This window comes from Ipomoea triloba, chromosome 10, assembly GCF_003576645.1.
Source record: "Ipomoea triloba cultivar NCNSP0323 chromosome 10, ASM357664v1".
Classification (NCBI taxonomy): domain Eukaryota; kingdom Viridiplantae; phylum Streptophyta; class Magnoliopsida; order Solanales; family Convolvulaceae; genus Ipomoea; species Ipomoea triloba.
The window spans coordinates 26,560,485-26,572,521 of NC_044925.1; the positions used below are offsets into that span (position 1 = coordinate 26,560,485).

The 12,037-nt window shown below is 37.6% G+C and overlaps 3 protein-coding genes across 4 annotated transcripts; all 3 read left to right on the forward strand.

Annotated features, from left to right (window-relative positions):
• The first annotated feature begins 60 nt into the window (after nucleotides 1-60).
• On the forward strand, nucleotides 61-3,261 carry LOC116031392 (glucan endo-1,3-beta-glucosidase 1-like). Of its 2 annotated transcripts, none has more exons than XM_031273590.1 (5): nucleotides 61-326; nucleotides 451-1,728; nucleotides 2,367-2,394; nucleotides 2,571-2,744; nucleotides 2,826-3,261. In XM_031273590.1, the coding sequence occupies exons 1-4, from the start codon at nucleotides 233-235 to the stop codon at nucleotides 2,728-2,730; spliced, it is 1,560 nt and encodes a 519-aa protein (XP_031129450.1). In that variant the 5' UTR covers nucleotides 61-232; the 3' UTR covers nucleotides 2,731-2,744; nucleotides 2,826-3,261. The 2 variants fall into 2 exon arrangements, with proteins under 2 accessions (XP_031129450.1, XP_031129449.1); XM_031273589.1 differs by having other exon boundaries at nucleotides 64-326; nucleotides 2,819-3,261.
• A 2,858-nt stretch (nucleotides 3,262-6,119) lies between these two features.
• Nucleotides 6,120-8,487, forward strand: LOC116033514 (tyrosyl-DNA phosphodiesterase 2). Its single transcript, XM_031276260.1, has 4 exons — nucleotides 6,120-6,736; nucleotides 7,061-7,227; nucleotides 7,310-7,420; nucleotides 7,608-8,487. The coding sequence occupies exons 1-4, from the start codon at nucleotides 6,217-6,219 to the stop codon at nucleotides 8,190-8,192; spliced, it is 1,383 nt and encodes a 460-aa protein (XP_031132120.1). The 5' UTR covers nucleotides 6,120-6,216; the 3' UTR covers nucleotides 8,193-8,487.
• A 2,631-nt stretch (nucleotides 8,488-11,118) lies between these two features.
• Nucleotides 11,119-12,024, forward strand: LOC116033398 (glycine-rich cell wall structural protein 2-like). The gene has a single exon (XM_031276143.1). The coding sequence runs from the start codon at nucleotides 11,119-11,121 to the stop codon at nucleotides 12,022-12,024; it is 906 nt and encodes a 301-aa protein (XP_031132003.1).
• The last annotated feature ends 13 nt before the right edge of the window (nucleotides 12,025-12,037 follow it).

Consider the following 12,037-nt stretch of genomic DNA (forward strand, 5'->3'; position numbering starts at 1 on the left):
GGGTTTTTTTTTTTTTTTTTTTTGTTTTTTTTACTCATTTCACAGCCAAAGTCAGATCCAACAGTGTTCTTTTTACTTCAGTCCTTTCTCTTCTTTCAACGCCAGATCTTACAAGTCAAAACCGCTCTCACAAACAGTAAACAAAAAACATCAAAATTTCCTGAGATATTATGCAAACGTTAACGAGGTCTGGGGTGGAAGATGGTACCAGAAAACCTCAAACCTCACCTTAATGGCGATTTCTAAGAAAGCCCTTTTCCTCTCCGTGTTCCTCGTTGTTGTCGCGCTCGCATTCTCTGCTGCTCCAAGCTCCCACCTTTACCCAGGTGCTATTTCCAAAAATCCAATTTTTAATTTTTTTGAGTAAAAAAAATCCAATTTTTAATTAGTTACTGTAAGTGTTTGTTGTTATTCTTGTTTTTGGGTGTCAAAAGTTTGAATCTTTTGCAGAGGTTAAGGTTCAAGGTCAAGAAGAGCCATATGTGGGGGTGAACATAGGCACAGATGTTTCCAATTTCTTGTCTCCAGCAGACTTGGTGTCTTTTCTGCAATTGCAGAAGATAACACACATAAGGCTATATGATGCTGACCCTGAAATGCTCAAGGCTCTTGCCAAGACTAAGATTAGGGTTATTGTGAGTGTGCCCAATAATCAGCTTCTTGCCATAGGGTCCTCCAACACCACTGCTGCTGCCTGGATTGGGCGAAATGTGGCTGCTTTTTACCCACAGACTCTCATTACTGCCATTGCTGTTGGGGATGAGGTTTTGACCACTGTTCCCAGCTCAGCTCCTTTGCTTATGCCTGCAATTGAGTCTCTGTACAGTGCTTTGGTGGCTGCTAATTTGCATACCCTGATCAAGATTTCAACCCCTAATGCTGCTTCCATTGTTCTGGACCCGTTCCCGCCTTCCCAGGCCTTTTTCAATCAGTCGTTCAGCTCGGTTGTTTCTCAATTGCTGCAGTTCTTGTCCAGGACTCAGTCCCCTTTGATGATGAATTTGTACCCTTACTATGTGTTTATGCAGAACAAGGGGGTTGTGCCTCTGGAGAATTCGCTTTTCAAGCCCTTGACACCGTCCAAGGAAATGGTGGACCCGAATACTTTGCTTCACTACACTAACGTGTTTGATGCGATGATTGATTCTGTGTATTATTCGATGAAGAATCTGAATGTTACGGATGTGGTGGTTCTTGTTACTGAGACGGGGTGGCCTTCGAAGGGGGACTCTAAAGAGCCCTATGCTACGATTGACAATGCTGATACCTTTAATTCCAATTTAATTAAGCATATTTTTGATCATGCTGGAACGCCATTGCATCCGGAAATTACTTCTAATGTGTATATATATGAGTTGTTCAACGAGGATTTGAGGTCGCCTCCAATTTCCGAGGCTAATTGGGGGTTGTTTTATGGGAATTCAACGCCTGTTTACTTGCTGCATGTATCCGGAAGTGGTACATTCTTGGCTAATGATACGACAAACCAAACATATTGCATTGCCATGGACGGGATTGATAAAAAGACTTTGCAGGCTGCTTTGGACTGGGCTTGCGGCCCGGGGATGGCAAATTGCTCAGAAATTCAGCCAGGGGAGAGCTGTTATCAGCCTAACGACGTGAAGAACCACGCGTCTTATGCATTCAATAGCTATTACCAGAAAGAAGGAAAGTCTATTGGTTCTTGTGACTTCAAGGGTGCTGCTACAATCACCACCACTGATCCAAGTAAGTGCACATAATACTACTTCATAATATGCCATACAATATACAGTTAGTGCTAAAAGAATCTTGAGATTTTAGACGTAAATTGGATAGCTTTATTCGGTTTACTGTCACAAAAGGACTTTAAACTTGTTGGCAATATAGTTATCGTCCTTTAGGTAACTCGAGCATGCTTCCAGCAACCTTATGCTAATACAGTTTCATAGGACTGATGAATTTTTGTTTTCGGTGATGCCAAATTAGTGTATTCACATTTTGAGTATTATTCTAGAATTTTGCTTCCCGTACATATACTGATCTTTGGTGCTCATGTTCATATGACCCCTGAAAACCTTACTTGCTCACCCGAAGTTGAAAACTGATAATGTGTTCAAACTTCAAATACTTTCCATAGAATTTTCAGCTTTGAAGTAATGAATTTTGATGTTAATTACCCTGATTGCAATGTATTCATATCTGCAGCATTCATAAATACTTAAAAATATAACTTGATTAGTTGATGGGGTATAAATGTACAATTCTACCACCGTATGAAACTAATTTTATCAACACATGTTGGGAACCACTTGTTCTGTTCTTCACTTCAGTACATTGTGAATTTTCGTCTGAATTGTTTTTCCTTTGCGGGCTTTACTCTGCAGGTCACGGGAGCTGTGTGTTTCCTGGAAGGTAAACGAAAGTTTCAATTCTTTGCTGTCGTTATTGTCCTTCCTTTCTCCTCGTCATTCTCATTTCCAAATTCCAATGCCATGAAACAGCTAGCTGGATGTTTTGAGTACTAACGAATACATTCCATACACAAATTATAATTTGATGGCCTTAAGTCTGAATTCTTGTGGGTGCAGTAAGACTACAAGCAATAACAGAACAAGCCAGACGGGGAACTCAACAGTAGCAAGCAGTGCGTGCACAATAAGACTCACCCAAATAAGTGCATTCAGCAAAGTTGTGCGCATTTTCTGGGGCGTTGTCTTCTGTTTGATTTGTTATTCATTCCACTCGTGACGAAAATTGTTCAGGTACCAAAATCCTACACAGCTTCTTTAGAAGAATGATGAAATTGTTTAAAGTGGACTCATTATACTGCTAACAGTTTGCAGATAGATGCTTATTTTTTGAGGCACACACGATGGTCGATGGAGGAGCGCTCTGTAAAAATGTTGTATTTAGTGAAATTCTTGAAAGCGCCGAAGACAGCAATAAAGCGGAAGAAAGTTGGAAGCTTGGCCATCGCAAGGTCAAGTACGAACAAAATCAAATCTTTTGTTTTAGGACAGCTTGGTTCCGTTTTTTAAAAATGGCACGAACTGAAGAACATAAATTGAACTGCTTCGCCTCCCGATTTCTATGCCCCTATTCAATTCATGGGTTGTGCAAGGAAATAAAGAATCTACTACCTGCATTTTGGCAGTGAGAGGCTTCTCCATTAATGTAAATTAGTTGTAAAAATCACAATTCACTAATCTATGATCATTTGTGTTTGTGTTGATGGCATGGCATGGTCTCAGTAATAATATTTATTGCATTTGTGCTGCATTCTTAGCTCCTTGGTTCAATGGTGCAATAAGCTAATGTTTTCACCATTTGTCATTATACCAGTAAACTTCTATAGTTCCAATCGTATCCAATACTATTAAGTATACCATATAAGATTGTACCGGTACTATCAAGATTGGTGCCAAAGTAGCATATTTGCAGTTTGGTTTGTGTAGATTTGTAGCACTTTGGGCTTTGATTGTTCTGAACCAAGAATGCCAATGGAATATTTCCATGATAGTTGACTTGAAATCTTATGATTACCGAGCCAACAACTTGACTTAGTTAGTGTTACCTTCAAAAAATTGACAAAAGCTAAAAAAAAAAAAAAGGGAAAAGTGTCAAATTGGCCCCCTAAGTCGGATGGATAGTACAATTAGGCCCCCTAACTGAAAGAAGCTCTATTCAAGCCCCATAAACCGGTAAAAAAGTGCAATTGAGTCCTAAATGACTTGTTTATCAAGTTACTACTCCTTGAACTGAAATTAGGTGCAAAACTTTATAATTTGTATCACATTTGGTCATACTGTCAAATTAATTTGTATTCTATAAATAATTTTAATAATTTTTAAATATTTTTTTAAACAAAAAAAAATAAAAACAAAAGTCGGCAGTCCCAGATGGGGACTGCCGACTTTTGTTTTTTATTGTTTTTTATTTAAACATTATTTAAATAATTGTTTTTATATTATTAAAAAAGTTTTGTAAAATTATTTTAAATAATTATTTTAAATTAAAAAAAAAAACAAAAAATAGAAAATTATACTTTTCGTCTCTAAAGGAGAAGCGAGCACAAAAGGACGAAAAATGCAATGCCAATATAGAATTCGTCCATGAGTGTTGGTTATGTTCACTTTTCGTCCTTGAGTTATACTAAAATTGTAAATTTCGTCCCTAATGTTTTATTAATAAACGGACAAAAAGTTCAACATCAATTATAATTTAGGGACGAAAAATGCGTATGGCCAACACTTGAGGACGAATTTTACAAATTAATTTGACAGTAGGACCAAATTATTAAACGGTCGGTAGCTATTTTTTAATATTTTTATTTATAATAAATAATATTTTTAATAAATAAAAAAACAATTTTGAACTGAAATAAATATAAATATTTGTTTTGAAAAATAAAATAAAAAATAAAAAAGTGTCAAATTGGCCCCCTAAGCTGGGTGGATAGTGTAATTTGGCCCCCTTATTAAATTTGACCTGATAAACAAGTCATTTAGGACTCAATTGCACTTTTTTACCGATTTAGGGGACTTGTATGGAACTTTTTTCAGTTAGGGAGGCTAATTGCACTATCCACCCGACTTAGGGCGCCAATTTGACACTTTTCCCAAAAAAAATATTTATTACTACTGCTCTTTTGTTTGTTGTTTTACTCCTTCCCATAACAGTCACCATATCTTTTTCACTCCTAAGTATAAACCGACTTATTCTGTGTTTTCTAGCTAATTATAGCTTGATGCTTGGCACTATGAAACTTTTTTTTTTTCCATTTTACAACATATTTCTTTGTGCATAAATTAGTAACAATCAAAGAAACTTTTTTTCCCATTTTACACCATATTCTGAGTATATAAATTAGTAGCAATATGCTTTACATTATCTTCATCAATACACACAGTGACATTTGAAATTTGTTGACATTATGATTCTATTTCTTGACTGTTCATATGTGAGGGGAAATTCTAGCAACAAGTCTAGGAGACTACTAAAATGCCACAATTACTGCTCAACTGGGTCCTAGGAACTTAGATTGGTAGGCACCATGGCCAGGGGTCATGCTTTCTTCGCCTCTGCTACCAAATCCAGGTCCATTCATGGTTTCTTCTCCTCTGCCACCCAATTCATCCATGGTTTCTTCTCATTTGCCAAATGCAAGTGCACGACTTAATTCCGAGGGTTGATCCCATCGATATTTTGTCATGCCAATTTATTTACTTTTATACTTGATATTACTATATTAATATCTCTAGAGTTTAAATATATATATTTTATACTATAATTATACTATAACCATGACTTACATAACAATCAAGACTATATTAACAAGTTCATTTGTAGTTATGGATTATTTTTGTGTGTCTATAGGTCTATAATAATAAAGAAATACAATGCTTTTTAAGAGAATTTTTATTATCGTAATTTTAAGGTTACTTGTATTTCAAAATTTTATTGATTTACAAAAAATAAATGTCATTTTATATATTTTATATTAATTTTTATATAGTAAATGATGATAATATACATTAAAGTGATGAGAATAATCTGACTCTTAATTGAACTACACATATTTAACATGTATATATAGTTTTTAGATCATTAGTGAACAGAGATGATTTACTTAATAAAATTTTATAGATTTAATTTTACAAAATATTTTAATACTGCTTATAATGTCATGAGATGCTCTACAATCTACATTGATAAAAAAAATCTAAAATATCTTTCAAATAATAAAATTCTCAATACACATACTTGGACAGTTGAACACGCCTTTGCCCTTTAGAGGTAAATCATGTTAGTGAACAAGTGATTATTTTATTTTATTTATTTTTTGTCTAACATGTTTTTTTTTTTTCTAAATATATCAAATTAAGATTTGTTAGGCGGAAGTTGGTGAATGGACAAATCTATCACTAGGTAACTAGGAAAATTATTGAATAGAGATTTAAAGGGTCAAATTTAGCACCCCACTCTTTTGAAAATGTGATAGATATAAGAAAATAAAATTATGCCTTAGCACTAATTATATTTTTAGCGTTAGCGTGTCGGATCCGGGTCCAGCGTGGGGGCACTGCACCCGCCTAAAAGGAAGAAGAAAAGCGGCAAAATAGCGTTTTCAAAATGGCATTGCTTCCCAAAATTACCACATTTCTTCTTCTTCGTCCTCTCCTATTCTCCCAAAATCCCAATAAGAAGAAACCCTTCTTTGCTCTCACTAAAACAATGTCGTCATGGGCATGCTCAACATGCACTTTCATCAACCCTCCTACCCAGAAATCCGCCTGCGAAATCTGCCTATCCGCCGCTCCCGCCCCCTCTCCCTCATCACCCGAAAAGCCCAAATGGTCATGCGCAGCCTGCACTTTCCTCAACCCCTTCCGCACCACGCGCTGCGAAATATGTGGGACCCGAGCCTCCGACGCTTCGCTTTCAACCCTCCTTGAAACCGGCGATGACGATCACGACGTGGACCCTTCTGTGGGGACTGTTTTCTACCCTTTAAGATCTTGTAGTAGTAGTAGTAATACTATCAAGAAAAAATTAGACCTAGTTGGTTTAGATGATGAGGTGGCTATTGATATTACGAGATTCGGGTCGGGCACGGATAGCGATAAGAATTCCAGGGCTGAGAATAATAAGAGGAAAAGAAGGGAAGAACAGGTTGTGATTGAAGATGATGGGATTGATTTGCTTGGTTTCAAGGATGTCAAAGCAGGAAAAATGGTTGCGAATGAGTCACTTAGTAAGTTGGAATTCTCAACTTTGATTGGAATTCTGGAGAAAAGTTTTATTCTTTTAGCATTTCCATTGGTTATTGCTTGTAATTATCTGCTATTATTAGGATAAATGTTGGCCCTGTTTGGTGAAATGGGTTAGAGGTTATGATTACATGATAACATTGGCTGACTGTATAAAAGTGTTTGGTAAATTAGCTATTAACTGATAGCTTTTCTCTTGTGTCTTGCTAGGGTATCTATTTTTAATGTGCAAATTAACTACTTTGTTTCTTCCTTGTTCATTCACTTTCTTCATGTTTGAACCTGAACTATGGGTTTGTAACTTTCAGGTGTTGTAGAGCAAGCTCCTAGCAAAACTTCTTTGCACAGGGATCCCAAAATATTGAAGATTTTGACATACAATGTTTGGTTTCGCGAAGATCTCGAAATGCATAAAAGGATGGAAGCTATAGGTGACCTTATTGAGTTGCATTCCCCTGACATTATATGTTTTCAGGTACTTTGCATTCTTTAATCAATGTCCACCATTGCAACATTAAGCTCTTTTGGCTAGGAGACTTATTAATTGAAATATGCAGGAGGTTATTCCCGAAATTTATGACATCTTTCAGCATTCTAGGTGGTGGAAGGTGTATCGTTGCTCTGTGTCTAGTGACATGGAGCTTACCGGGGGATACTTCTGTATGCAGGTAATTTACTGTGCTTTGTAAGAATAATATGATTCGATGTGTTTGTTTTGGACTAGGTTTTGTAGTGAGGTATATTTGTGACCACACGATGTTAAGAAAAACTGTCTTCCTGGCCATGTTTTCTAGGAAGTTTAATGTTGATTTTGTTGAATGAGTATTTGCATTGACTTAAAGAAAAAAATTGCAGTTAACTAAACTCTCGGTGAAAAGCTTCAGCTCCAAACCTTTTGACAATTCTATAATGGGAAGAAAACTTTGTAGTGCTGAGATTGAAGTTGCAAAAGATCTGAGATTGGTTGTTGCCACGAGCCATCTTGAGAGCCCTTGCCCCGCACCTCCTAAGTGGGACCAGATGTTCAGCAAGGAGCGTGTAGATCAGGCCAAGGCGGCCATCAAGGTACTGGAGCAAAATCCAAACGTTATCTTTTGCGGGGATATGAACTGGGATGACAAATTGGATGGACCATTTCCTTTACCAGGAGGGTGGATTGATGTGTGGACTGAGCTAAGGCCTGGAGAGATCGGATACACATATGACACCAAGACAAATAAAATGCTAACCGGCAATAGGACTCTGCAGAAACGACTCGACAGATTCATATGCAGCCTGCGAGATTTCAAGATTAGTAAAATCGAGATGATTGGTAAGGATCCAATCCCGGGCCTGTCCTATTGTAAAGAAAAGAAAGTAAGAAACGAGGTCAAGAAGCTGACGCTCCCTGTCCTGCCAAGTGATCACTATGGCTTGCTTCTGGAGATTCGTCGTCCATAGCTCGTACTGGTCCTGTTTCCTTAATGTATGCTATTTTGCTTGCTCACCCCCACCGCAGTTTTGTATAGGCAACATATGAACGATGTAATGCTGTTCGAGTCTTTTTGTTAAGTTGTCATTTTCATCGACACATGATCTGTTAGGATAAGAATTAGGTTGATCATGAAGGTGAGGAGGTGAACTTCTGTTAGAGGGTATGGTTGGATGCAGTTGAACCTTTCTACCAGTCCAAAAATGGAAACTATTTATCTCTCTGAGTTCTTGATGTCTATATGAAGCTCAGTTTAACTCTGAATCTCAAGCTCCAAATTTTCTATATATTTGTTTCTCTATATATATGTATATTAAAAATAAAAAAACAATTTTCTAAATACATTGTTGATGAGCCTACTGCACTACAATATTATTGCTAGGGTCTAGTTTCAGGGGGCTCTAGAAATTAATATGAAACTTTAATAATTGAAATAAAAAGAAATATTAAGTAGCTGCTCTAGTGGGAGTAGTTTGTACAATTGTCCTCCATTAGAAGCTGCAACAAGCAGCTTCAAAAGTTTGCTACAATGGAAAATGGCATGCTTAGTACTAAGTGCAAATTAAAAACACCCTTAAAATCTTTCATAATCTTGATAAGAATTTTCTTGATATCTTATTGTGTTGGTCTAGTGGATTCTTTTCATCAATAATATGGCATTAATGTAGACAATATTATATATCAGTGTCGGCCGCCCGTACATGTGCATATATACATACTTGACAAGCGTGCATGTGCATATATACATGCTTGACAAATGATTGTGATATTGTAAATGTTTTGAATTGATAAAAATGAATAAATTTTATCAAAATCTATAATTTAACCTGAGAAAAAAGAAAAAAGAAGGAAACTACATAGAGTTAGTACTCTCCAAATGTTCCATGTGTGTGACCATATGGGTGTGTAAATTTATAACTCAAAAACCTCAAAGTACACAAAACAACTAACCACTCTTCTCATCTAAAATTAAAGTTAAGCACCTATTATGTCGTCCAATAAAATTTACAGAAATACAAGCATCTAGAACCCCGATCATGTTGCTTGGTTATGCTGACAAGATAGTCGACAACCTTATTCTGATCCCTAAAATATTTGCATATACATGAAGATGGAGAGAAGTGAATGGATGGGGGGATTGATTTACTGAGATGTTGGACCATTGGTGACATGGGTGGCAATACTATACCTGCAGGATTTGTTCATTGCTACAAGTACAATTCAAGTATCCATCTGACTTCCACTACACCAAAAAGCACCACTAGAAATTAACAAACCTGTTTTATTATTTCATATATCATTAGTTCTTCACATGGGCTGCATGATCAGTTTGAATAAAGGGCAGGACTCATTTTAGTTTTCTTGAATATAATCACTGTTACATATGTAGTTAATACATATATATTATAATGCTTCATATCGTGAAAAAAATCTTGATTAGATTATGCAAACAATCAATTATTGAACATAGTTTATCAAGTGTGTGTCCTTTGTTATCATTCCTGTCAGCGGGCTGTCAAATTGAGGAGAAAACTTGTCTTTTCTTCCTCTTCCATGACTCGAATCAACCTCCTTTCATCAGTAATCTATGATTTCCGCCACTCCAAATTAAAAATCGATCATTCATTTGTACTAGGAATTGCAAAGAGGAATGGAGAGTTTGAAAAGTATCTTGACCATGTATTTGTGGACTTTAATTGACTTGTTTTTGCCCTTAAGTTAACTGATTCAAAGTTCCAAGGGAAAGAAAAGACAAGTTTGTCCCTAGATTTCTCCGTCCATAGACGAGAATTGTAATAGAGTATCTAATTAGATAATGTTTTAGTACTCGAGGCTAGTCGAGGGATAATCTATATTATCTTTATAATAATAATAATAATAATAATAATAATAATAAAATTATTAATAATAATATTATTATTGTTATTGTTATTATTATTATATCTATGAATGGGAAATCATTAGCTTTAGAAGGACAAGATTTGACAGATAGACCAGAATGACACCTGGATTTCATAACAATCCCAAAGTTTGCTCATTACAAAACTCATAGTGTATATTACAAAATTGAAAATATATATAGTCACCAACTCCACTACTTCATTTACATATTATCATCAAATGTACAACCTGATCACATGCATGTATGTATATATTTCTTCCCTTCCCATCAAAAAGGAATAGGTCTTCTTTAATCATGAAAGAAAATTCTATTTGGTCTCCTAGCATTTCTGGGATTTCTGTTGGCAGACATGATTGGATTTGAATCAAACCAACAAAGTCCCACCTACACTTTTTATAAAATTTCTCAAAGCCCTTGCCACAATGTTGGACTTGTCTCTTCGAGTCTTTGCCACACAGTACGTGGGATTCAATTTCTACCTCGTTACCTGCTTTGGTACCACGTACTATGTCAAAAGTGACGATGTTGGACTCGGCTATCTAAGTCTCTGCCCTACAGCATGTGGGATTCCACCTCCTCCCCGTGGACTTGCTTTGATATCAATTTGTTAGAATCAAACACTTACTACTACACCAAAAACTATAGAAGATATAACTTTATTTCATCCTATAACAGTCAATGCTATGTTTGAATAACATGATGCTAGATTCGACTCTCCGAATAGCCTTAAAAAATAATTATTGTGAATATAAATAATGAAATTGTATTAAGTATATGGCTAGAGATCTGTCAATTCTAAGAACACTTTATTTTATGCACATGCACTAATTAGATGACCAATTATGGAATGAGTATATGATTGCATGAGGAGTAGTGGGCTATAAATAAGGGAGGATTTTCAGGGAAAAAGACCAAGAAAGTGAAAGCTCTCAAGTCAAAGAAGAGAGAGAGAGAGCTTTTAATTTGCTTGGTTTTTGAAGATAATTTGAGTCATGTCTACTTGTATTCAGTCTCTGTGCATGGCTCTTCTTGTTGTGAGCATTGCGATTGAGATGAGTGAAGCAGGTTATTATGGAGAGGGTGATGATGATAGCTTCTGTAACAATGGTGGTTGGCGTGGCTGTAAAAGCTTTTTCAGAGGCGGAGGGGGNGGGGGTGGAGGTGGAGGTGGGAATGCAAATGGGGGTAGTGGTTCAGGACATGGCGAAGGTTTTGGAGGTGGGGTCGGTGTAGACGGCGGCGGCGGCGGTGGCGGTGGCGGCGGCGGCGGTGGAGGTGGCAGCAATGTGGATGGTTCGGGTTCGGGGTATGGGAGTGGTAGAGGATTTGGTGCGGGCGGAGGTTTTGGAGGACGCGGCGGTGGCGGTGGAGGAGGAGGCGGTGGTGGTGGTGGGGCCGGGTTTGGTCATGGGAGTGGCTTTGGTGCGGGTTTTGGTATGGGAGAAAGTGGGGGTGGTGGGGGAGGAGGAGGAGGTGGTGGAGGTGGAGGTTTTGGTTCAAATGGTGGTTATGGTCATGGAAGTGGTTTTGGAATGGGTGGTGGTTTTGGTGGGAGTGGTGGAGGTGGGGGTGGAGGTGAAGGGGGAGGAGGAGGAGGAGAAGGTGGGTCCACCGGAGGTTCTGGGCATGGCAGTGGTTATGGCGCAGGCGTTGGAGCCGGAACCTCCGGTGGAGGAGGAGGTGGAGGTGGTAGTGGTGGTGGTGGCAACAATGATAATGGTTACGGTGAAGGTTATGGGCATGGTGAAGGCAGTGGTTTCGGTGGAAGTATAGACAATACAAACGGCAATGGCAAAAATGGCGGCGGCGTAGGCATGGGCTTTGGTATGGGTATGGGATTTGGTTTCGGCATCGGCGCAGGCGCGGGTGGCGAAGCTGAAAACAGTGCAAAACCCTAAAAGTTAATCCGTA

Bases quoted from the DNA above. Each gene is read 5' to 3' on its own strand.
- LOC116031392 (XM_031273590.1), top strand. From the start codon at position 233: ATGGCGATTTCTAAGAAAGCCCTTTTCCTCTCCGTGTTCCTCGTTGTT. The intron at 1,729-2,366 runs GTAAGTGCACAT...TTTACTCTGCAG, and splicing joins AATCACCACCACTGATCCAA to GTCACGGGAGCTGTGTGTTT. The intron at 2,395-2,570 runs GTAAACGAAAGT...TTGTGGGTGCAG, and splicing joins AGCTGTGTGTTTCCTGGAAG to TAAGACTACAAGCAATAACA.
- LOC116033514 (XM_031276260.1), top strand. From the start codon at position 6,217: ATGTCGTCATGGGCATGCTCAACATGCACTTTCATCAACCCTCCTACC. The intron at 7,228-7,309 runs GTACTTTGCATT...TGAAATATGCAG, and splicing joins CTGACATTATATGTTTTCAG to GAGGTTATTCCCGAAATTTA. The intron at 7,421-7,607 runs GTAATTTACTGT...AAAAAATTGCAG, and splicing joins GGGGATACTTCTGTATGCAG to TTAACTAAACTCTCGGTGAA.